The sequence below is a fragment of the Corythoichthys intestinalis genome, chromosome 10 (assembly GCF_030265065.1).
Source record: "Corythoichthys intestinalis isolate RoL2023-P3 chromosome 10, ASM3026506v1, whole genome shotgun sequence".
NCBI lineage: Eukaryota > Metazoa > Chordata > Actinopteri > Syngnathiformes > Syngnathidae > Corythoichthys > Corythoichthys intestinalis.
This window is the reverse complement of record NC_080404.1, coordinates 46,807,849-46,833,807: the sequence shown is the minus strand read 5'-3', so window position 1 is coordinate 46,833,807 and position 25,959 is coordinate 46,807,849. Positions and strand designations below refer to the sequence as shown.

The 25,959-nt window shown below is 39.0% G+C and overlaps 1 protein-coding gene across 1 annotated transcript in view; it reads right to left on the bottom strand.

Annotated features, from left to right (window-relative positions):
* Positions 1-1,628: 1,628 nt before the first annotated feature.
* slc24a3 (solute carrier family 24 member 3) overlaps positions 1,629-25,959 on the bottom strand; it is a 127,599-nt gene continuing 103,268 nt past the window's right edge. Inside the window, exons 11-17 of the mRNA XM_057848739.1 lie at positions 21,970-22,130; positions 21,643-21,883; positions 21,292-21,458; positions 20,678-20,792; positions 20,225-20,337; positions 13,797-13,862; positions 1,629-8,397 (exon numbers count right to left, since the gene is read on the bottom strand). Of these exons, the coding sequence (XP_057704722.1) occupies positions 8,248-8,397; positions 13,797-13,862; positions 20,225-20,337; positions 20,678-20,792; positions 21,292-21,458; positions 21,643-21,883; positions 21,970-22,130 (1,013 nt within the window). The 3' untranslated portion in view covers positions 1,629-8,247. The remainder of the gene's footprint in view (positions 8,398-13,796; positions 13,863-20,224; positions 20,338-20,677; positions 20,793-21,291; positions 21,459-21,642; positions 21,884-21,969; positions 22,131-25,959) is intronic.

The following is a 25,959-nucleotide window of genomic DNA, read 5'->3' as shown; positions in this document are numbered from 1 at the left end:
TAGCGGAGGTTCCCTGATGGTTTTCGGGTTGCTTTGCTGCCTCTGGCACTGGACGTCTTGACCGTGTGCATGGCATTATGAAGTCTGAAGACTACCAACAAATTTTGCAGCATAATGTAGGGCCCAGTGTGAGAAAGCTGGGTCTCCCTCAGAGGTCATGGGTCTTCCAGCAGGACAATGACCCAAAACACACTTCAAAAAGCACTAGAAAATAGTTTGAGAGAAAGCAGTGGAGACTTCTAAAGTGGCCAGCAATAAGTCCAGACCTGAACCCCATAGAAAACCTGTGGAGAGATCTGAAAATGGCAGTTTGGAAAAGGCGCCCTTCAAATCTCAGAGAACTGGAGCAGCTGGCCAAAGAAGAATGGTCTAAAATTCCAGCAAAGCATTGTAAGAAACTCACTGATGGACACCAGAAGCGGTTGTTCGCAGTTATTGTTGTCTAAAGGTTGTGCTACCAAGTATTAGACTGTGAGTGCTAATGCTTTTGTCCGGCCCATTTTTGGAGTTTTGTGTAAAATCATAGTGATTCAAAATTTTTTTCATTCTCTTTTGTGTTTTTTTCATTGCAAGCAAAATTAATGACGCTATTACCACCAAAGCATTTGTAATTGCAATCTTTTTCTGGGAGAAATCGAGCTTTATCTGGCAGAATTGCAAGGGTGCTAATACTTTTGGCCAGCAGTGTATGTCATAAAAAGAGAAACATAAACAAACCTGTCACAATTATTCGATGGTAAAGTGCATGATATAAATATAATAATATAACTGATAATACTTAAAATATAGACACATTTAGAAATTTCCTCAATGAGGAAAAAAATTGACGGAAAATTTGCGGCTAATTGTCGTGAATACTGTTGATCAGAAGCGCTCTGCATTTGTTCGTATGAAATACTGCAAAATCATAAATATTTGTCACAAGACAAAAACAACGAAGCAGTTCTTGTTAATTAGTCGAATGACCATCGTCCTCATTTGACTTCCAAAATAGGCATTATTTTCAAAATACTGATTAGTTTGATTCAACAATGGCGTACCGCACGCATGCTATTTTTAGACCGTGACGTCGCATCGTAAAGCGGAAGTGGGACATCATAGACCCGCCCTCGAATAGAAACAACGTAATTTGTGCTGCTTTTCTCCAGTAATCTTTCACAAACGAACATGCCAATCACACGTTGTTTTTTTGGAACTCGTAGAAACGACTCTAGACATTACGACACATGAAGGATGTTTTCTTCATACGTTTCCGGAAACCAAAAACTTGGGAGGAAAAAATGTGAAGACTGAATCAACTTGCGCAGACTTTAACACCAGCTCGGTGAATCCATTCACATTTCATACGCGGTAAACATTTTGTTGGGTTGGCATGGTCTTTCAGAGGACAAAGAGGTTTTTATATTTTTAACTTATTTTTTTAGCGTAACGTTGTGCCGTACTGCTTCTGTCTGACAATGAATGACCTGAAAAGAATTACAATGGTATCTGACTGCGACTGTTACCGTTTCTGTTATATATATATATATATATATGTATATATATATATATATATATATATATATATATATATATATATATATATATATATATATATATATATATATATATATATATATATATATATATATATATATTCGGGCTGTCAAAATTATCGCATTAACGCGTGGTAATTAATTTTTTAAATTAATCACGTTAAAATATTTGACGCAATTAACGCACATGTCCCGCTCAGAAAGTATTCTGCCTTTTGGTAAGTTTTACAGCAAGGCTTTTTGTGCTGTCCAACAGCGAACTCTTGTGGTCGCTTTGCCACATGGTTTATTGTTTTCTTGCCAGTTCATTATGGCTGCACGACGTCTCGGGCTGATAATGTTGTGCTTATATGATCCTTGGACAAGATTTGTCCGTAAGGATGGTTGTTGTAAAGAATGTACATATTATGTTAGTAAGCGAAATGTTATATTTTTTGTATGAGACGCTTTTTGTTTATGTTTAGTGAACCTGTATAGCGTGCTAAGCTAGCGTTATTGCTAATGCAATGCTTGTGTACTTTTTTTTTTGTAGTTTTACGACGGTCTAAAGAGGACAATGGTTTGAAGCCATTTTATTAATAAATCAGATGAAAAAGGAAGAAGTCTATAATTATTAAGGCGTCGTTCATTAGCTGTCTAGCTTTGGAAAAAGGAGACGCTTCGGAGTGAGGACAGCATAGACAGATTTAAATGACAGTAGAGTGAAATGCCCACTACAGTCCTTATGTACCGTATGTTGAATGTATATATATCCATCTTGTGTCTTATCTTTCCATTCCAACAATTTATTTTACAGAATATATATATGATTTACAGAAAAATATGGCATATTTTATAGATGGTTTGAATTGCGATTAATTAATTTTTAAGCTGTAATTAACTCGATTAAAAATTTTAATAGTTTCACAGCCCTAATATATATATATATATATATATATATATATATATATATATATATATATATATAGATATAGATATATATATATATATATACAGTGGTACCTCTACATACGATCACTTCGACACACGATCTTTTCGACATCCGACGTAAAATTTGAGCCGCCATTTGTTTCTACATCCGACGAGTTGCTCGAAATACGACGACATGACAGCACTGCAAACGAACGCACGGTGGATTTTCTTGTGTGAGAAATCAACACAGTTTTCAAAAAAAGTTGATACAGTTGGAGAAACAAGGAAAAAAGTGATGCTTACCTTTGAAATGAAGATGCAAGTTATAGAAAAATATGAGCTTGGGGTGCGCGTCCCTGAACTGGCTCAACAATACAGCTCCGTGGTCCTCTTCCGACCACCGTTCGCCACTATTTATAAGTTAAGGTGACAATTATCATTGTGGTAACATTGCCAAGGAAATCGCCAGCTTCGTCACGTTTTTATCATTTATTTAAGAACTTATCCAACACAAAACGCCCATTGTCTTAAGCAGTTGACTGCTCTCAAGAAAACGAAAGTATTATCTCTACCGCACCGACCTATCTCACTGAGACGTCAGCTTCGCGGTGCGTTCAGGGACAGTAAAAAGTGTCCGCCATATTAGAATCCGATTCGTTACATTATTTACAGGAATAATTATTAATTATTCTTCTTATTATTATATTACTCTGAATTATTTATTTATAACTTATTTGTTTTTCTATGTTTAATTGCCATTTGTAACAGTGCCAGCAGTATTTATTAAGAATTTAGTGTGTTTTTAGGCTTTGGAACGAATTAATGGAATTATAATGTATTCCTATGGGAAAATCCTGCTCGACATACGACCTTTTCGACTTACAAACAAGGTCCTGGAACGAATTAAATTCGTATGTAGAGGTACCACTGTATATATATATATATATATATATATATATATATATATATATATAAACAACTTTAGTAAGGGGGAAGTGTAAATAAATTATAGAATTAAGATTTGTTATCAATGAAAAAATTTAAAGTGTTCGTTGGTTGTCACTGAGAAGCATTTGCAAACGCTACACAAAGCTAATTAAATTACCCCCAAGAACAGTCAGAGACGTAGGACAACCAGAGGATATATAAGAAAGACAGGGCTGATGGTAAAGGATAGCTTGTTGAAACAGGAGAATGTCATTGTCAGTCGCGTTGATAAAAAAGCTAAGGCTATGCTCAGGTCGGCTTTTTTTCGTCTTTTTCAGCCTTCGACACTCAAGCCATCTCTTTAACTTTGCCATCTTTGCCAGTGAATTTGGCACCAGGCACATCATTTTCGGAGAGAATCGTTAGGTTTAGCTCTGTAAACATCTCCTTCATACACGATTTCCATTCATTTCCTATTAGGGACAAAAGGTGACTTGTCCCTACTTAGCAACAGTAGCTAATGTCATGAATATTAATGAGCGGAAGTGACGTGTTGCTTGCGGTACGCCATTATAATTATTCCATCATCCCCACAATGGTAACATTGTATAATTTGATTGTTAGGTTGCAAAACGAATTGCTGGAATTCAATAACAGTCCTGTTTGATCCTGCTATGAACTGGTGGAAAATAAAATATTAGCTAGTCAAGTGTCATCTATAAAAGAGTATTTTCCACATTCAATACAAATGTCATATTTAAAGCAGGATAGTCATATTCTTGTATGATCGTTATTATTGCATTACATCTTAAACATATTGAAACCCTGTTTTCCTGTTTTAGTGCAGAAGATTCTGTGCAAAAATAAACAAAACAAAACAAAAAAAGCACGGACCACCAATTTTAACCAGCGCAATCAACAACTTCTTTTTTGATACTGTACACGAACCGTTAAGTTTTTAACAGTTGTAAAAGTCAAGGAATACGTGCGAATTGTGTTCCAGACGTTGTACATGCCCTAAATCTAGTAAAAATATTCATATAGAACAAACCTACCAAGTCTTGACAAGTCTAAACATTAGGCAATAGAAAAGACCAAAAAAGTATTCGACCTAGGATAAATGTCCTGATATACAATATTATATTACATCTTTAAGAGGGACATCAACCTAGCAAAGAGTGGCTCGTTATATAATGCCATCCGTGTTTCAAAACTATTTAGTCGGCATCTTAACGGAGCAAAACAGCAGTGAATTACAGTATTTTCTACATACAGTACTAAGCTATTACTCTTAGTAGTGTTGCACCGATACCGATAGTAGTATCGGTATCATTACTGATATGGCCAAGGGTACGTTTGGTCTCAACATTGGTAGGGATGATATAACAGCATAACCTGCATATACACTTTTGCTGGGGACGTGACATTAATAAGACCAAACAGATTCTTGAACGGGAAATATTATCAGGGCTACATTTCTCACGAATATGAACCTAATTAATTGATAGGCTAAATTATCAATGCAAAATAAATCTGGATTGACTAATACTTAACTCTCATGTGTATTGGTTCAAGTGATACAACTTTTGATTCAAACCTTTGTTTTCAATAACTCCTAAAGAAACATTTTAAAGTGCAATTTCCTTCATTAAAACAAACAAACAAACAAACAAACAAACAAAACGGGGAACTATCAAAGAATGGACCCGTTCTTGGATAGCGCTCTGCTTGTTTTTTTTTTTTTTTTTTTTAATAAAGGGACATGCACTCTGAAGCCATCGCATTGTATTACCGTAATGCACATAATGCAAACAATAATCTGAATGAGGGACGGCTAGCTTGACTTTGTTGTTCATTGTGGAGGATGGCCTGACCGCAGAAGTTTTGCAGGTTAGCAAGTTCACACAGTTTAATATTATGCCAACTCTTGATGCAGGTCGGACTTTAAGTAGCAAAATTACCATAATTTTCAGACTATAAGCCGCAACTGACTATAAGCCGCTACCCACCAAATTTGATATGAAAACAGCATTTGTTCATAGATAAGCCTCACCAGACTATAAACCGCAGCTGTCCTCACTGTATTATGGGATATTTACATCAAAAAAGATTAATCAGTAACACTGTACTTGACAATGGCATCATAAGACTGTCATAAGACCAAAGGAACCACCGTGAAGCTTTGAACCGATTGACTGCAAAGCTTCATTACTTCAAAAAGCTTCATTTGGCAATCACTGCTCCCCTTGGGAGACAGACAACCTCTGTGGCCACCAGATGTTAACACCGTTTTCGTCCGACATGCCTCCTAGCATGCATTACAGTGCTACAGATGTAAAAAACAATCTAAATTCATGTTCTGTGCTAATTATTTCTTCAGTTACTGTTCCAGTTGTTTCATTAATTACTAGTTATGGTATCTGGTAACTCATTATTTGACAGCGGCACTATAAGACTGTCATACGACGATCATAATTATGACATGACACTGCTATGAGCATGAATGAATCCGTATGACAAATGTCAATTTAGGTCAAAATTATCATATTATTTCACTTTTGAATTGATGTAAAAGATCCAAGCAGGACAAAATGGAGTTAGAGACATAATTTGACAGATGACACTTAATCCCATCTGTCATATGCATTCATTAATGCCCATGATAGTGTCATGTCAATAATTATGACGGTTTTAAGGCAGGCTAATGATGCAGCTGTCAAATGAAGTGTTACCTATTGACCCAGATAATACAACAAATTCAAAATGAGGAAAAAAAGTAGCGGCATATAGTCCAAAAATTACTTTTTCCTCCACAACACAACACCACAAAGGGGCCATCGTCGCCCCCTGGGTTCCAGGGTGGTCCCCCGGGCCACCCGCGCCCCCATCAACCGGCCTTCAGGGATGGGCAGAGGGGACGCACCACCAACCCCATGAAGACCCCCACCCGGCCCATGAGCCACAGCCGCAGCCCCCCAACCGGCACGGCAGGCGACACCCAGCCGACACACCGGCGTCCAGCCAGCGACCCGCAACGGAGCGCAGGGCGGCCACTGCGGGGCGACGTGAGCTCGGAGCTCCAATATCCCCCCGCTCCCGCGGCCAGCAGCCCAGGCAGAGGGTAGGCCACTCCCCGGGAGCCACGACATACAGAACAGGTGTGGGACCTGTCCCGACTCGCCCCGGAGGAATGACCTCTTCCCCCACTACACTGATGTCTTTTTACATTACTTATAGTGGCTGCTGCTGGCCAAAAAAACCCTTCTAATATCCCTCCTTTTTGAAGGGTCGGAGGAGGTGGCATGTTGACGACATTAATCTGCCAGGGCTGTGTGAGTGTCCGTGTTTGTCTGTCTCAAACGTGCATTTGAGGGGAATAAAAAATGGACCGGCACATTCAGCAAGTGAAAAGGGATAAATGTAAGTCCGAACATTTACATTATAATGCTAGGGTCTATTCTATCCTTACAACATATAAGAAGACAGTCTAAATTACCAATATAATGCAAATAAGGATGCTTAAAAGTTTGAGCATCCTGAAAAGTTGGTTGTATTTTGTCCCTACTGTCCCTATACAACCGTACACCCATGGATATGGCACTAAAATCAATATCTATTTTCCAGACAATGGTCGCCCTACTCTAAATGGCCACCAGCTACACACCAAAAAGTGAGTTAAAAAAATAAAATTATCCTGTCCAAGATTCACCATCCCACCAATTGGTTTATCACTACGTCCAGTCCATATAAAGTGGGATGGTATTCCATATTCATTTGGTAATGTACTGTACATCATTCCTCCCACCTCAAGCTGATTGGACGTCTAGCCCCTTCAATGGCAGCAAGTTAAGCAGTGCCTGACCAAGCCATGATTGGAATTACTTTACATTCAAATGTGTATGCAGTTTTTCAGTATCAAAGAAAATGGAGTAAATAAATAAATGAAAACATGGTATGGTATATACCTCACAGCCAGGTATCGGAGGCCAAAAAATGGTATCGGTGCAACACTAACTCTGAAGCAGTGTTCTCGTGGAACAATACAAACCGGTCCATCTTACAAGAGTGTAAACGTATTTGTTTTTTGTTTCCTAATATCGACATCTAAATCAATTTGTTAAAAAACATCAAAATTAACTGTGCTTGTCAGTAGACATTTGGAAAGAACAGTTTCTCACCAAAGAGTGGATTGCAACGACCCTGGCACCATAAATAAACCAGTCGAGGGTTCTGTGACCTCCAGAGGAGAAATGTGCGAATTACACTAATAAATAATATACTGTATGAGCCATCTGAGGCTATTTACAGAAAGCTATTTACAAAAGGGAACTGAAAGCTCTCCATAAAGCTAATTTGTTCATTTTTAAATACAAAACGTACAGTAGATACATCAGCTGTAATACTTTTTACAAAAATATGACTGGATAATAATGCCCTGGTGTGTTTTCCGATATGTAGTGAAGAACATGTGTTCCATCGAATTCTGGAACTGTAATAATACAACATAACCAGGATGTTTTCAGAATGTGACAGCTGAAATATTATCACCTCTGCAAAGGAAATCGAGTCTTTATGAGCTGATTTCAAAATGTTAAGTCCGGCTTTCCGCTTGTATAAAATATCGACTGATTCATCAGAAACTTGCTGCTGCTGTCATCTTTGATGCCATCTCGTTTGAGTCATTTTCATACAGATAAATAAAATGACAACAATAATCATAAATAACCGTATGATTTCCACTTAGGGATTCAGGAAGTTGGACATTGCCTGCACACAAATCTTTGCAAATCTCATTAACGCAATTTCAGTTCTTATTCTGGCATTGTATGCCGTCATCTATTTCAAATTGAAATGCCGCATCTCTTTCACCATGTCACTCATCCCTACAGGTGGGCAGGTTGACAAAGGTGAAGATGTTGTACTCGATGAGGCAAGAAAAACACAGAAAGACAGAGTAGAGGAGGAGACAGGCGACACCAAGGCGTTTATCCAGCGTCCACTTGTTCAGGTGAACTCCAATAACCTGAAGAGAAAAACAAGCGTATTTGTTTTTACTTAGCAGAGACTTTAACCCTTTTTAGGGCATTGGCCATCCAATCCGTTTTGACTGGCATCATGTATTAACATTACTTGATTGGCCGCCATTGACGGCGCATTCATGAACGAATGTCCATTCTTGGGCTGCAGCTATCGATTATTATAGTAGTCGATTAATCGATGAACAACTGTATTGGCCCGAGTATAAGACAGCCCTGATTATAAGACGAACCCCTCTTTTTCAAGACTCAAGTTTGAAAAAAAGACTTTTTGAACACCAATTTTTATATATTCATGATATTCCTATTCATATTCCATATTAATCTTAATTATAATTATTAATAATAATAGATAAACTAGTATAGTATATAGTATATAAATAGATAGTTAATAGAGTAATAATTATTAATTAATTATTACTCATATTACATTCCTATTCATATCCAATTCCTCATTTAAATCTTAATGTCTGAACATTTAAATATATAAACTAAAGTTCAATCACATTCGTAAATGAATGGCTTCTGGTTTTTGAAATGTAAATAAATCAATTTATTCTGATAAAACAACAAAATTGCAATGGAATTGCCTGGGCAGTCAAATTCTGCATTCGCTTTAATGATAATCTGGCGCCATCTAGCGTCGTGAATGGGTATAATGTCTAGACCCCGAATTTAAGACGACCTACTCTTTTTTAGTCCTCTTTCAATGCATAAACACCGTCTTATATTCGGGCCAATACGGTAGTTAGTTTAAATAATCGAGTAATCGGATAAGGAACATAAAAAACTAAAATACCTGAGCTAAGCCTCAAACTGTATAAAAAAATAAATAAATGAGGGTCTAAGTCCAACAAAAGAACAATTGGCTAACTTACTTAGCAAAAGTCCACTATCTTAAATGCTATAAAGTGCGAACTTTTTTATTTTTTTATTTTATTTTTACAAAATTCTTAACAATTGATTCACACATATTTACACAAAAACAGCTAAATGTTCCCATAACTAAATTATGAATGCATAAAAAACATTAGCTCAAACAAAAACTTAGCTTAGGTTAGTTTTAAGAGGGAGCAACTGGCGCATTCATGAACGAATGTCCATTCTAGGGCTGCGCCTATCGATTATTATAGTAGTCGATTAATCGATGAACTAGTTAGTTTAATAATTGAGTAATCGGGTAAGGAAAAAAAAAATTTTTAAAATACCAGAGCTAAGCTTCAAACGGTATAAAAAATAAATGAGGATCCAACAAAACAAAAGAACAATTGGCTAACTTACTTAGCAAAAGTCCACTATCTGAAATGCTGTAAAATGCTAACTTTTTTTAAGGGCTGTCAAAATTATCCCGTTGACGGGCGGTAATAAATTTTTTAAATTAATCACGTTAAAATATTTGACGCAATTAACCCACATGCCCCGCTCAAACAGATTAAAATGACAGCAGTGTAATGTCCGCTTGTTACTTGTTTTTTGGTGTTTGGCGCCCTCTGCTGGCGCTTGGGTCCAAATGATTTTATGGGTTTGGGGAGTGAGCATGGTGTAATTATTGACATCAACAATGGCGAGCTACTAGTTTATTTTTTGATTGAAAATTTTACAAATTTTAATAAACCGAAAACATTAAGAGGGGTTTTAATATAAAATTTCTATAACTTGTACTAACATTTATCTTAAGAACTACTAGTCTTTCTATCCATGGATCGCTTTAACAGAATGTTAATGTTAATGCCATCTTGTTGATTTATTGTTATAATAAACAAATACAGTACTTATGTACCGTATGTTGAATGTATATATCCGTCTTGTGTCTTTTCTTTCCATTTCAACAATAATTTACAGAAAAATTTGGCATATTTTATAGATGGTTTGAATTGCGATTAATTACGATTAATTAATTTTTAAGCTGTAATTAACTTGATTAAAAATTTTAATCGTTTGACAGCCCTACTTTTTAAAAAATCTTATTTATTTATTTATTTATTTATTTTTACAAAATTCTTAACAATTGATTCAAACATATTTACACAAAAAAAGCTAAACGTTCCCATAACTAAATTACGAATGCATAAAAAACATTAGCTCAAACAAAAACTTAGCTTATTTTAGTCTTAACAGGGAGCAACTGGATTACACCATGTGAAATGAGTTATGCCATATTCACTGTCCCCACTAGAGGGCAATGTATCCACCTAAATCAATAAAACTAAATGCAAACAAACCGTTACAACACCACTTTATAGTTAAACTAGGGCTGTCAAACGATTAAAAATTTTAATCGAGTTAATTACAGCTCAAAATTTAATTAATCGTAATTAATCGCAATTCAAACCATCTTTAAAATATGCCATATTTTCCTGTAAATTATTGTTGGAATGGAAAGATAAGACACAAGACGAATATATACAGTACATTCAATTATTTGAACATCACTTAAATTATATTAACATACACAATAAATGTAAGCTTATTAATCATCTCTTAACTATCCAGGAATTAAAAAAAAAAAAAAAAAAAATTGTCTTAAGACTCCTCAACATTGTCTAAATAAAGAAATTAAATATAGCTGAAAAAACTTCCCTGACAAGGAATAACAAAAATAAATAAAAATGGAGCCGACCTTTAAAACACTACAGCTTTTGTCAACAAGCACAGCCAAACTCAACAAAAAAAAAAAAGTTCCTGTGGGCTGCATTAAGACCACAAATGAAATAAGTCAAATTGGGGAGAAGGGGGTAAACCTCGGTTCTCTACATTTCTCACAGTTAATTCAACGTTAGCAGTAGAAAACACATACATGAGGACACTTCTCTCTAAGCCGCTTCCCACTCAGATTTTGCAAGTTAGCAAGTTAACACAGTTTAATGTTATACTAACTCTGATGCAGGTCGGACTTTCAGTAGCAAAATTAGTGGCGTGTACCCCACTTCCACAACATTGACATATTTTTACATTTCTTACAGTGGCTGCTGCTGGATGAAAAAAAAAAAACATCTTATATCCCTAATATTTCTAATGTGTGTGTGTTGGGGGGGGGGGGGGGGTCAAGTCATCAGCCAATCAAATATGTGTTAAGGAGTAAAAAAAAAAAAAAAAAAATGGACCGGCACATTCAGCAAGTGGAAAGTGGTACATGTAAGTCTGAACATAATGAAAATAATTAACTTAATAATGGTGAGGTAAATTACAACAATTATAACTAAAGATGTCTCGATCGATCGGGATGCCGATCGATCGGGTCTGATCACGTCATTTTCAAAGTATCGGAATCGGCAAAATAATATCAGACATGCCTTTTTTAAATATATATATATTTTTTATTTAAATCGTTTTCTAATTGTATTTAACGTTACAGACGAAATGTCTTACACTCATCCAGAGTAGTTTTGGCTTAAAGTAGGTCTATCAAATTTATTGCGTTAATGGCGGTAATTAATTTTTTAAATTAATCACGTTACATAGTTAACGCATGCGCTGCACAACCCACTCATGCATTGTCGCGTTCAATCTATAAAGACGCCGTTTTACCTCTAGATAGCGCTAAAAGCCAGCGTATAATGAGTAGAAAGAATTCTGACAGCCTTTGGAGCCATTTTATATGTGGCTAAAGCCTTACAATACCTCTCTCAGTGGGAGGCAATGTGGGGAAGAAAGGTAGTAGTTGATCATTTTCTTAACACCCTATGTTCTTTCCCAACGCAGAGAAGATATGTCAATTGGTGCCCCGACGCACAGTCATGGTTACACTTCCCATCATGCATTTGGGCAGAAGTTAAATGGCTGCAGTATCATTTACTGAAAGCTCAACAAATACACTAGATGGCAATATTTAGTCACAATATACAAAGTCACATTTATCCTTTAAGAATTACAAGTCTTTCTATCCGTGGATCCCTCTCACAGAAAGAATGTTAATAATGTAAATGCCATCTTGAGGATTTATTGTCATAATAAACAAATACAGTACAGTGATACCTCAGCTCACGAACGCTTAAGCTCACGAACTTTTCGCCTCAAGAACATTAAATTCGCGAGCATATAGTCTCTGCTAACGAACTAGTTTTCGGCGGACGAACCAAACCACGCGGTCGAACAGCGCCACGAGAAGCTGACGCACGCTCACGGCGTCCCAGTTCGTCCCCTCCCTTTCGTTGAGTGCGGACGTGGTTTGTGTTTGATAGACATTTTGGACCATATTGAGTGTACTTTTGCTATTATGGGACCGAAAAACACCCCACCACAGGCTAGTGTTAAGCCTAAGAAGACATTAAAGAAAATAAGGTATATTTTTGTGTAGTTTTAAGGCTTATTTAGTAGAAAATTATGTTTTACGGGCACCTGGGAACGGATTATTCTCATTTTAATGGTTTCTTATGGGAAATAAATGTTCGGAAGACGAACTTTTCGCCTTACACACACTTTTTGGGAACCAATTATGTTTGTGAGCTGAGGTATCACTGTACTTATGTACTGTATGTTGAATGTATATATTTGTCCGAGTTTTATTCATTTTTTTCTCAATGCATTGCCAAAATGTATATGATAGGGAAAAATTATCGGGAATGATTGGAATTGAATCGGGAGCAAAAAAAAAAGCAATCGGATCGGGAAATATCGGGATCGGCAGATACTCAAACTAAAACGATCGGGATCGGATCAGGAGCAAAAAAACATGATCGGAACAACCCTAATTATAACATATGGGAAGACAATCTAAATGACCTATATAACTGAAGTCATTTTATAACGCAAATAAGGTTGCTTAAAAGTTGGTGGGGACAATTTGAGATTCCTGAAAAGTTGGTAGTATTTTGTCCCTACCGTCCCTATGCAAACCTACGCCCTTGTGTTTGTCTAGCTGTCAAGGTTGAGTAGGCATACGCTCAACTGAGGGCAGAAGAATAGTGGTATGAAAGAGTAACTTACTGACTTCTTATTTTTATGCATGTCTGTCGCACTTAAATGTTTATATTCAAATATTAATCAAACACTAATGCTTAGCTTAAGACAATACAGTAAGTTTTTATTAAGGAAGGATGGAAGAAAATCCAATTCTACTTTACGTTATCTGAATGTGTGGATTTACAGGTCCTTGACTGCTGTTTTGTGTGTCTTGGTAAAACCCCCATAAAACAACTTTGGACATGGTTTGTTATAAGTTAAATATTCAATTCAAGAACAACATTTCAAGTGGACGTTCTTGCACTCACTCATAATTGGTCAAATCTATGGCGATGTGCTTTGTCATGAAATTGTTTATTTCAGAGTGGCCTATTAAGCCTCCAATCTTCCGAAGTGCAACAAGCTATTTGGGTGTTATTGTTGCCTGCTTTAGAAAATATGCTGCCTTTAATGGAAGTAATGAGATGTTCAGATGAACACTCACCGTCAGAAACACAGACGCCAACAGAAGGCCGACGGAAAATATCAGTCCTTTGCTGTATAATTTGATCTGCAAGAAAAGAATGCCTTAGAATTAGGACAAGCAGAAAAAAAAACAATATTATATCAGACAATTATCATCAATCTGAGTGATATTAATATACCAACACTGTTTTATTTAACAACAGATTGACCTGGCACAATCAAAAAACAAAACAAAAAACACTTGTGCCCTCCATAATTATTGGCACCCCTGGTTAAGATGTGTTTTTTAGCTTCTAATATATATTTTTAATTCAAATAATATGGGACCTTAATGGAAAAAAAAGAGAAAAATCCAACCTTTAATACAAGTGCATTTATTCAGTGGGGAAAAAATCCCACATAAAGAAATAATAATTTGACATCAAATAATGTGTGTCACAATTATTAGCACCACTGGTGTTAATACTTTGTACAACCCCCTTTTGGAAACAAAACAATGTCTGGGGACTGAGATGGCCATGGGAGGAGCTTGATTTTGTGTCTGGTGAACCATTTCTGTGTAGATTTGGCCATATGTTTAGGGTCATTGTCTTGCTGAAAGACCCAGTGACGACCCATCTTCAGCTTTCGGGCAGAGGGCAACAGATTTTGATTTAAAATGTCCTGGTATTTCAAAGCATTAATGATGCCATGCACCCTAACAAGGTTCCCAGGGCCTTTGGAAGCGAAACAGCCCCACAGCATCACTGACCCACCCCCATACTTCACAGTGGGTATGAGGTGCTTTTCAGCATGTGCATCTTTCGTGGCAGGCCAGACCCACTTAAGAGTGTTTGTTGCCAAAAAGCTCAATCTTGGTCTCATCTGACCAAAGCACACGGTCCCAGGATTCAACTGGCGAAAGGGGGTTGTACAAAGTATTGACACCAGGGGTGCTAATAATTGTGACACACATTATTTGATGTCAAATAATTATTTCTGTATGTGGGATTTTTCCCCACTGAATAAATGCACTTGTATTGAAGGTTGTATTTTTCTATTTTTTCCATTAAGGTCTCATATTATTTGAATAAAAAAAATTATTAGAAGCTAAAAAACACATGTTAACCAGGGGTGCCAATAATTATGGAGGGCACTGTATTTGTTCTAAATTTCGACTGACACAATCAGACTTGTAATAAATTAACAAAATGCTGATTACTGTGTAGTTTCACATGACATACTCAGACATTTTTTCTAGTCTACACCACTGCAAATCAAGCATTAATTATCACATTATTAAATTAATGAATCATTATCTAAGTGGCAATCAAAACTGAACATTATCTTTGTAAAGGCAGATTATAATAGAGCCCTTATATTAGCTATTAAGAATGTATCATCATGTGAATGATGCAAAGCACTTGAAGCACCTCTTTATAAGTCGCAAACAAGCAGTTATTAATAAACTAGTCTGCACACAGTGGTATGAAAAAGTATCTGAACTTTTTGGAATTTCTCACATTTCCGCATAAAAACCCCATCAAATGTAATCTGATCTTTGTCAGAATCACACAGATGAAAATACAGTGTCTGCTTTAACTAAAACCACCCAAACATGTATAGGTTTTCATATTCTTTTTATTTTTTTTAATTTAATTTAATTTTTTTAAAACCTGTCCTGTTCAAGTGTTTGACACGGAGAATGGAAGTCTAAGTGCCCGGATAGTCCGAACAGTTTTAATGTTTCACATTGAGAGTCTGATATGCTCTCATTGTGATCATTCAACATACCTCGTTTATTATGACAAAGCAGCGAACAGGAAGGGGTTATGGGGGAACAGAAGAAAAGAAACACAAGAGAAGAAAGAAAAGAAAAACAAACAACAACAAGAAATACATTGAACGCCTAACCACACTAACTACTAATGTGTTGGTGCTATCGTCAGCTAAATGTATTTCCGGTTGACACCATGTGGGGGGCCTGTTGACCAGGGAGAGAGGGGAAAGGGGGTGGGGGAGTCTATAAGCTATGTGATTGAAAGGGGTAGAGTGTACACAAATCAGTTCTGTGATTTAGAACCCAGTAATCGTGTGAATCCCTTGTGAGTGTAAGCCCATTGGCGACCGGCCCTACGACGCCCCATCACCAACTCGGCACCGGGACCCCCCACTCGAGCGCGCCCAATCACATCCAGCTGCACGTGAGCCCCACCTGGCACGCAACAGCCACGCAGACGAGTGGAGACGCCACGCAGGCGTCGACAAAGGGCCACGGCCCCCACCCAGCCAGGCCGGGGAGGGAGGGTAGTTCCGGGGGGGGGGGGGGGGGGGGGGACAGCGTAGCCCATACCTCCTCCCGCAGCCCAGCAAAGGAGCCCTCGTCCCCCCCCGGAATCCAGGGTGGATCCCCCGGGCCACCCGCACACCCATCAACCGGCCTTCAGGGATGGCAAGAGGGGACGCACCACCAACCCCACGCCCGTCCCCAACCTCGTCCGCCCACCTGGGCCACAGCCGCAGCCCCCCATCTGGCACGCCACGCCACGCCACGGGGCTCCCAGCAGCCCACCAAGCCCAGGGCAGGGCAGGGTCCCCCGCCGTAGCAGGCAACATCCAGCTGATACACCGCCGCCCAGCCAGCGATCCGCGGCGGAGCACAGGGCGGATACCCAGTTAGAGAAGAGAGGAGATGGCGGAGGCAGGAGAACGCAGAGGAGCCGCCGTGGGCCGACGCGAGACCGGAGCCCTGACCTCTCCCGACTCCCGCGGCCGGCAGGCCAGGCAGAGAGGCCACGCCCCGGGAGCCATGCCATAGAAAAAAAGTGTGGGACCCACCACCCTATAAATCTTTGGGTGGTTTTAGATAAAGCAGACAGTTTTTTCATCTGTGTGATTTTGACAAAGATCAGATCACTTTTGATGTTGCCTTTATGCAGAAATGTGAGAAATTCCAAAAGGTTCAGATACTTTCTCATACCACTGTATAATGGAAATCATTAAAAACAAAAAGAGTCCTACATGTAACACCATGGAGCCAGTGTTGTTTTCGTCAACGATGACAATAAAAAAATATTTCTTCGTCAAACAATTTTTTCATGATAGTGCTGAGACGATAACGAGCTAAAAACGTGTCTTGGGAGACTAAATCATAGCTACACGAATACTAGTTTTTGTCTAATGAGACAAGAACGAGACAAAAATGCAGCATAGTTTCCGTGACATGCTCAGAATGTGTGACATTTATGTGTAGTTAGCCTGCATCGTAGCGGTGTCTGATTGTGTCACTCGTATGAAGTGCTGCACCCCCTTCCCCCAACTCACCCGCTACTGTACACACACGGTAAAATTTGTCTTCTTATCTTGGCAAGGGAGAATATGCAATGTTGCTTTAGCCTTTAAAGGTCTGTGCTTAGTGACGATCAGACACTAAATGTAACTCATAGCCTAAACATAGCATTCACGTTCACGTTAGCAATAGGTTATTGCTAACGGCGAGCATCCTCATAAACTCTCGGACATTTTACATACAGTTCATGGCGTCCAGGTGGGTATAATTTATCGAAAATGATGTACTGATTGCGTATTATCACGTGATAGATTTGTAGATGCTAAAATATGTGTTCGTCTGTCAATGTTCATTGAAATACTTTTATTTATTTATTTTTGGAGTGAAACTATCGAATTTTGTAGACGAAAATACTGAGTAAACGTCGACTAAAACTAGATGAAGAAAAACACATTTTGAAATGACAAAAATATGACTACGACTAATAAGTATTATCATCCAAAAGACTAAGACTAAGACGAGAATTGAAAGAACTGCCAAAAACAACACTGCATGTAGCGAATGCAATCAGTGTTTTTTCGTCAACGATGACGATCATGAAAATATTTTGTCAATTAACATTTTTTTCATGATGACGAACTAAAAACGTGTCTTCGGAGACTAAAACACAATAACATGGATCCCAGTTGTCGTCTGATGAGACGAGAACGAGACGAAATTCGCCATAGTTTCCGTCAAAAATTCACAATGTGTAATATTTTCTCATCGTATGTGTAGTTAGCAAGCATTTTAGCAGTGTTTGGTCGTGTCACTCATGTGACATGCTGTGCCTCTCCCCGACCCCCAAGCCTCATTGAGAGACTTAAGTGTGTACCCATTCCAGGCTCCTTTTGTGAAACAAATGTGTAAGATTACTGCTTGGTTAGTTTTGTTTTCTTATTTTGGCTATGCCATGTTGCTTTAACCTTTAAAGGTCTTTGCTGAGCGATCATCACACACTAAACTAACTTTTGCAGCATTAATTAGCATAGTGTTCGCATTAGCATAGCATTCACGTTAGCGTTAGCATTAGCATTTAGCGTTGTGCCTTGGTGAGTGTCTTCTTAAACTGTTGGAAAACTTTTTACATTCAGTTCCTGGCATCCAGGTGAGTTTAATTGCAAATACGTTGCTAATGTCCTGCTGAGTTTGTATCATCATCATGAATATGTTGATGACCTTGTAGATTCTACAAGTATGTGCTCGTTTGTCAATGTTAATTCAAAATTGTTGGAAACCATTTACAGAGGGGCAAATAAGTATTTAGTCAATCACTAATTGTGCAAGTTCTCCCACTTGAAAATATTAGAGAGGCCTGTAATTGTCAACATGGGTAAATCTCAACCATGAGAGACAGAATGTGAACCCCCCCCCCCCCCCCCAGAAAATCCCATTGTTTGATTTAAAAATATATATATTTGCAAATCATGGTGGAAAATAAGCATTTGTTCAGTACCAAAAGTTCATCTCAATTCTTTGTTATGCACCCTTTGTTGGCAATAACGGAGACCAAACGTTTTCTGTAACTCTTCACAAGCTTTTCACACACTGTTGCTGGTATTCTGGCCCATTCCTCCATGCAGATCTCCTCTAGAGCAGTGATGTTTTGGGGCTGTCGTTGGGCAGCACGGACTTTCAACTCCCTCCGCAGATTTTCTATGGGGTTGAGATCTGGAGACTGGCTAGGCCACTCCAGGACCTTGAAATGCTTCTTACGAAGCCACTCCTTTGTTGCCCTGGCTGTGTGTTTGGGATCATTGTCATGCTGAAAGACCCGACCACGTCTCATCTTCAATGCCCTTGCTGACGGAAGGAGATTTTCAGTGGCCCCATTCATTCTTTCCTTTACACAGATTAGTCGTCCTGGTCCCTTTGCAGAAAAACAGCCCCAAAACATTATGTTTCCACCCCCATGCTTCACAGTGGGTATGGTGCTCTTCGGATGCAATTTAGTATTCTTTCTCCTCCAAACACGAGAACCTGTGTTTCTACCAAAAAGTTCTATTTTGGTTTCATCTGACCATGACACATTCTCCCCATCCTCTTCTGGATCATCCAAATGCTCTCTAGCGAACCGCAGACGGGCCTGGACGTGTACTTTCTTTAGTAGGGGGATACGTCTGGCAGTGCAGGATTTGAGTCCCTGGCGGCGCATTGTGTTACTGACAGTAACCTTTGTTACTGTGGTCCCAGCTCTCTATAGGTCATTCACTAGGTCCCCCCGTGTGGTTCTGGGATTTTTGCTCAACGTTCTTGTTATCATTTTGACGCCACGGGGTGAGATCTTGCATGGAGCCCCAGATCGAGGGAGATTATCAGTGGTCTTGTATGTCTTCCATTTTCTAATAATTGCTCTCACAGTTGATTTCTTTTCACCAAGCGTTTTACCTATTGCAGATTCAGTCTTCCCAGCCTGGTGAAGGTCTACAATTTTGTCTCTGGTGTTCTTCGACAGCTCTTTGGTCTTGGCCATAGTGGAGTTTGGAGTGTGACTGACTGAGGTTGTGGAAAGGTGTCTTTTATACCGATAATGAGTTAAAACAGGTGCCATTAATACAGGTATCGAGTGGAGCCTCGTTAGAAGAAGTTAGACCTCTTAGACAGCCTAAAATCTTGCTTGTTTGTAGGTCACCAAATACTTATTTTCCACTCTAATTTGGAAATAAATTCTTTAAAAATCAAACAATGTGATTTTCTGTCTTTTTTTCCCAACATTCTGTCTCATGGTTGAGGTTTACCCATGTTGACAATTACAGGCCTCTCTAATCTTTTCAAGTAGGAGAACTTGCACAATTGGTGGTTGACTAAATACTTATTTGCCCCACTGTATGTATTTATTTATTCATGGACTAAAACTTTTGAAGTTTATAGACAAAAACATTTTGAGAATTGTGGACTAAAAGTAGACGAAATTTGTCTGAGTTTTCGTTGACTAAAACTAGACGAAGACGAACACATTTTGAAATAACTAAAATATGACTAAGACCAATAAGTATTTTCGTCCAAAAGATTAAGACTAAGACGGAAATTAAAAGCTGCCGAAAACACAACACTGAATGCAAATCAACCCAAAATAAGCTTGTTTATGTTCTCTTATGACTATTTTATTGGGGAACTCCACATTTATCCCTGCTACTCACGTCAGATCCGTAGTTAATAGCCAGTGTCTTCAGGGCCCAGGGGAGGCCGAGGCCCACCAAGATGTCAAACACATTACTACCGATGGAGTTGGATACCGCCATGTCTCCCATTCCTGCACAGAAGCACAGTAAGATGTAGGTAAGGGAAAGAAAGCTACAGTCGGCGGAAAATAGAGATTATAGAGACGACGAAGGTAGCAGTTCAAAAGGTCATCGTGGTGTCGTCATGTCTCAGCAATACGATGTGTGCAAAAAGTAGCAGAGTGATGGCAAGGGCGTACCTTTCCACAAGCCCAGAAAACCAGAAGTGTTTAAATATTTGATGACAGGAGCTTGAAAAGCACAGATCAAAGGATTGTGGAAGGATCCCTATTGAGTTGTCTCCCCTCACCGCCACCCACTTTTCACCAAAATGGAACGGAAGGATGATGGCATTTGTTTGTGATTGACTACCTTGTCTTGCCACAATGAGGCTGGCCATACAATCAGGGACGCTGGTCCCAGCTGCCAAGAAGGTGATGCCCATGATGACGTCCGGGATGCCAAGAGTGAAACCAATCACTGTTACCTGTGAGACAAATGATTTGTGGTAGGTAAATTTGTATCTGGTTTACAAGATAATTTGTGCTGAAAATGCCCAGAATTTCCTAGGGGCGTGAATATCTGTGTACTACCGGATACGATACGATTTATGATACAAGGTTCACGATGTCGATTACCTCACCATATGGCGTTTCAACAACAATTATTGAAACATGGGTCAGAAAAATTTTTTGCTCTGTCGTCAACAATCTGTATAAAACCCGCCCAGACAACGAGGATACTATGTGAAAGTAGAACTTGTCCGGGCAAAAGAGGACGTTTGGTCACCCTAGTTAAATATTCATACGGCTTGACAGACAAAATGGCCGCCTGAAGGAAACCATAACAATAATGTGAGTTTGACACACTTGGTCTATATAATCTAGATGGATTTTTCTTCAATTTGAGTTTAAAGAGAATATGCTATTTCTAAATTATTTTCTCTGGAAATAAGTCTGTCTGGGTATGACTTTGAAAGCTCTCACCATCCAAACCATGATGTAAGAGAAGGCAGCGATCCAAAGGGTTGAGCTGACGAAAGACAGCATAAACCAGTTCTCCCATCGAGGTGTGGAGCAGTTGGGCACGGTGAAGTAAAGCAGCAGGCAAAGAGGCCAGGCTAGCAGCCACTTCACCTTGTTGCAGACACCAGCTGTAATGCAAATATTTTAAGCATTTTAGGAAGCAAGTGTACTGAAAGCATCATAGCTTTTGGTGAGCCGCATTGTTATGAGTAAAATGTATATTCACAAAATACTAGTTTCTGTGTCGGTTGTATCAAGTTTATTATATTCCTTCTGATTTTAGTTGAAAGTTGAAATAATGAATTTATTTACCTGGACACTGGAATGGCACAAAAGGTCCCTCTCCATCCTCTTCCTCTTCATCCTCATCATTCTCATTGTTCTCATTATCTTCATTCTCCGTGTCATTGCCCGCCACGTGATCCTCACGCCGCAAGTTGACACCCCGCTCTGCTCCGGACAGTCCATTTTCTATGGTACGTTTGTTTGACCCTTTCACTGGCCCGTCTGAGTCACCGTTGGTCAAAGTCCGTGTGTTGATCAGACGTTGCCTCTGTATGATACATCAGACTTATTATGGTTTGAACCGTGTGACGTACCACAGCCAAAGCGATTAAGTGTGAAAGTGTGGCTCTTTACCTCAGTGATGAGCATTCGTGAGGCCATCGTGAGGCGGGTTCTTGGGGAGAAATGGCTGGTGATCATGATTCTCATGCCGGCCTCGGAGAAGGACAGCTGGTGGGGGTACGCTGACAGCAGCTCGTCAACCATCAGAACTGATGTCTTTCTGTGGCGGTTTGCTTTATAACATGCAAAGAACAGTACACTACCATAAGCACTATAATAGTGACAACATTCTCCTTTATTAGTCTATCTTCCTTCCGATAATAACATACACTAATAGACCCTATGAATGCCTTGAAACCAGTGTCGCACCGATACTATTATTTGGTTCCTGATTCCGATACCTAACTGTGTGGTACTGGCCAATACTAATAATGTACTATTACTAGGGTTGTTCCGATCATGTTTTTTTGCTCCCAATCCGATACCGATCGTTTTAGTTTGAGTATCTGCCGATATTTCCCGATCCGATTGCTTTTTTTGTGTGCTCCCGATTCAATTCCAATCATTCCCGATAATTTTTCCCGATCATATACATTTTGGCAATGCATTAAGAAATAAATGAATAAAACTCAGACGAATATATACATTCAACATACAGTATATAATTACTGTATTTGTTTATTATGACAATAAATCCTCAAGATGGCATTTACATTATTAACATTCTTTCTGTGAGAGGGATCCACGGATAGAAAGACTTGTAATTCTTAAAGGATAAATGTGACTTTGTATATTGTGACTAAATATTGCCATTAGTGTATTTGTTGAGCTTTCAGTAAATGATACTGTAGCCATTTAACTGTTCTGCCCAAATGCATGATGCGAAGTGCAACCATGACTGTGCGTGGTGGCACCAATTGATATATCTTCTCTGCGTTGGGAAATAACATAGGGTGTTAAGAAAAAGATCAACTACTACCTTTCTTCCCCACGTTGCTTCCCACGATATTTCTAATTGTTGAGAGAGGGATTGTAAGGCTTTAACCAATTAAAAAAAAGCTCCAAAGGCTGCCAAAATTCTCTCTACTCATTTTACGCTGCCTTTTAGCTCTATATATAGGTAAAACAGCGCCATTATAGATTGAACCCGACAATGCGTGAGTGGGTTGTGCAGCGCATGCGTTAATTGCGTTAAATTTTTTAACGTTATTACCGCTGTTAACGCGATAAATTTGATAGCCCTACTTTACGCCAAAACTAAAGACTCTGGATGAGTGTAAGACATTTTGTCTGTAACGTTAAATACAATTAGAAAACGATTTAATTAAAAAATATATATATATATATTAAAAAAAGGCATGTCCGATATTTTTTTGCCGATTCCGCTACTTTGAAAATGACGTGATCGGACCCGATCCTGATCGATCGGGACATCTTTAACTGTTACCGTGTTTAAATGGGGGGTCGGTCTGGAAGCGGTCAGGGATAGTACCTCACGTAAAGAGGCAGTCGTATTTTCGAATGGCCTGGACCCTATTTGGTTCCCCCTTTCCAGACTAGCTCACCAGGGTTGTCAGTAACTCGTTACTAAGTAACCAGATTACAGTAAATCCAGTAAGTAACGCGTTACTGTAATCTGACTACTTTCTTTCAGTAACGAGTAATCTAACGCGTTCATTTATTTCAAACCAGTAATCTGATTTAAGTTGGTTTCCTTAGTGCAGGGCTGTCCAAACTTTTAGCAAAGGGGGCCAGATTTGGCGTGGTAAAAATGTGGGGGGGGGCGACCTTGGCTCACGTCCTTTTTACGTAGAACAATATATTTAAGCAAAATTTAGCAAGCCACTCAGTGTGTCACATTTACTTTAATATTTTTTTAATGAATAATTTTAACAATCTCGCAACTAGCCTTTGTGGCGTTCTCTTTCAACTCTCAGGCTCTTGCGAAATACTACTGCTGTGAAATTAAACTAGCTTCAAGTTGCGTCAATTCCTCGCTGCGTATATTCCCTGTAATCTTGTCGTACATGTCAGCGTGTCTTGTTTTATAATCTCGCCTCACATTGAAATCTTTAAAAACAGCGATTGTCTCTTTACAAATGAGGCAAGACACAGTTGCTGTGTATTTTAGTGAAGAAATAGTCCAATTTCTCCCTATCCTTGAAGCGTCGGCCGTCACAGTCAACTTTTTTGTTGTTGTTGAATGTCGCCATTTTAGAAAATGGAAGTAATGGGTCACACGGAGTAATGTTGCTTAGCCCTTAAATACCTGCAACATGAAGCAATTATCAGATAATCCCAAAGTTTGAAAAATAGGGTCCTAATGAAACCTATTTTTCAAATTTGTAAAAAGAAAAGTCAAATTGAATATGTGTAATAAGCGCTCTAATATCTATAACCCATGCCAAATCATGTTTTTTTCTCATGGAACCTGCAGATGCATGTGTTGACTTGCATCCATCATTTTTTTTTTTTCCAAAAAGAAATGTCAAAATTCTAAATTGGTCTCAAAATCGTGAAATTTTAAGTGTATCAAATGTGATACATTTGGCAATAAAGGGTTAAAGTGCTGCTGCCTTTTAGTGGGTAAATGAGGAGCAGCATTTCGTGTGTAAGCTACTTCATATGCTGGTTGCAGTACTGCTGAACAATTTTTTAAGTCTGTGTGCGGGCCAGACGTTATTGATTTTATGACAGAGGCTGGGGGCCGGATGAAATTTGACCACGGGCCGCATTTGGCCCCTGGGCCGGACTTTGGACATGTCTGCCTTAGTGTCTTTGCGTTACTATCTTGTTAGTACCTCGTAATGTATGTAGAATGAAGAATACTGTAGTCATTTACGAAGAGCATTTTGAATAGAAAATGCTAGAAAAAAGTTCCTGGTACGTGTTTCCATGGTAACCGCTCACAGCGACTTCCTGTTTTGCTCTCGAGTCACACGCCCTAAGTGTTTTGGGACTGAGAAAGCCGTGGGCCAGGCTGCCAGTGCGGTTGCATATTCGAGCCGAGTGTTGAGACGTGCGAGGGAATATTGATCTGTGTACATGCATGAATGAACGTGAGTATTTTTCCTTCATTCTGGATGGTATCAGCGATAGTTTGGGCCCCCTACATGCGCGGCCGTTTCCTATCTTTCATTGCAAATACGGGCAGTCATCGCTCCAAGTTGGCAAGCATGATTTACATGACATTCGTGTTGCACATTTATGCCGTGAGGTGACATGTCTGTTTAGCATCTTTGGGATGTGTTGTAAGTCTGATTGAGTGTAAAGTGCTTAATTACCGCCATGGTTTGTGGCCAAACTGACCGCATGTGTGTACGGCGTACTTCCGGGTTGTGCGCGCGCATCCGCGCTCGCCTCCGCGCTCGCCTCCACCGTTTTAGATTGGCACTGATATGCTGGTAAGTTGGTAACCCCTAAAGCCTAACCTGAAGTTCAGAATTTTTTATATTAGGCTTAATCGTCGAGTTAGCGGGGGGTTAATTAGTCGATGGAGTTGATATAAATAAAAAAACCATGCAGTTGGTCAGTTACTGTATTTGTTAGTTTCAGGGCTCTGGATTGGTTAAGCTAGCGCGAGTCAAAGGTGGTTGAAATCAACTCCATCGACTAATTAAACCTTTGCTAACTGGAAGATTAAGCCTTATGTGAAAATTGTGATCTTCCCCTTTAAATTCAATTATCAGTAAGTCAATTACATGCAACATTTTTCTGTTGTCATTCTTATGTTGAGGCCACAAAGAGAGAAAAAAATGGTAAAAAGTAACTAATAAATTACTTTTAAAGTATCTTAGTTACTTTGATGATGAAGTAATCAATAAAGTAACAAGATTACTTTTTTGAGGCGTAATCAGTAATTAAATTACTTTTTCAAGTAATCTGTGACAACACTGCTAGCTCACATATGGCTTCTAGTGTTTCGCTTGTGTATGGCGACACCACCCCCCGGACAACGGCTTCGACTAACCGGCTAAACTATGTGAGCACCAACCCTGAGGGAGTCCACCCTCTATGTACACACATCTCTCGGTGGACCAGGCAGATGAATCATCCTATTGA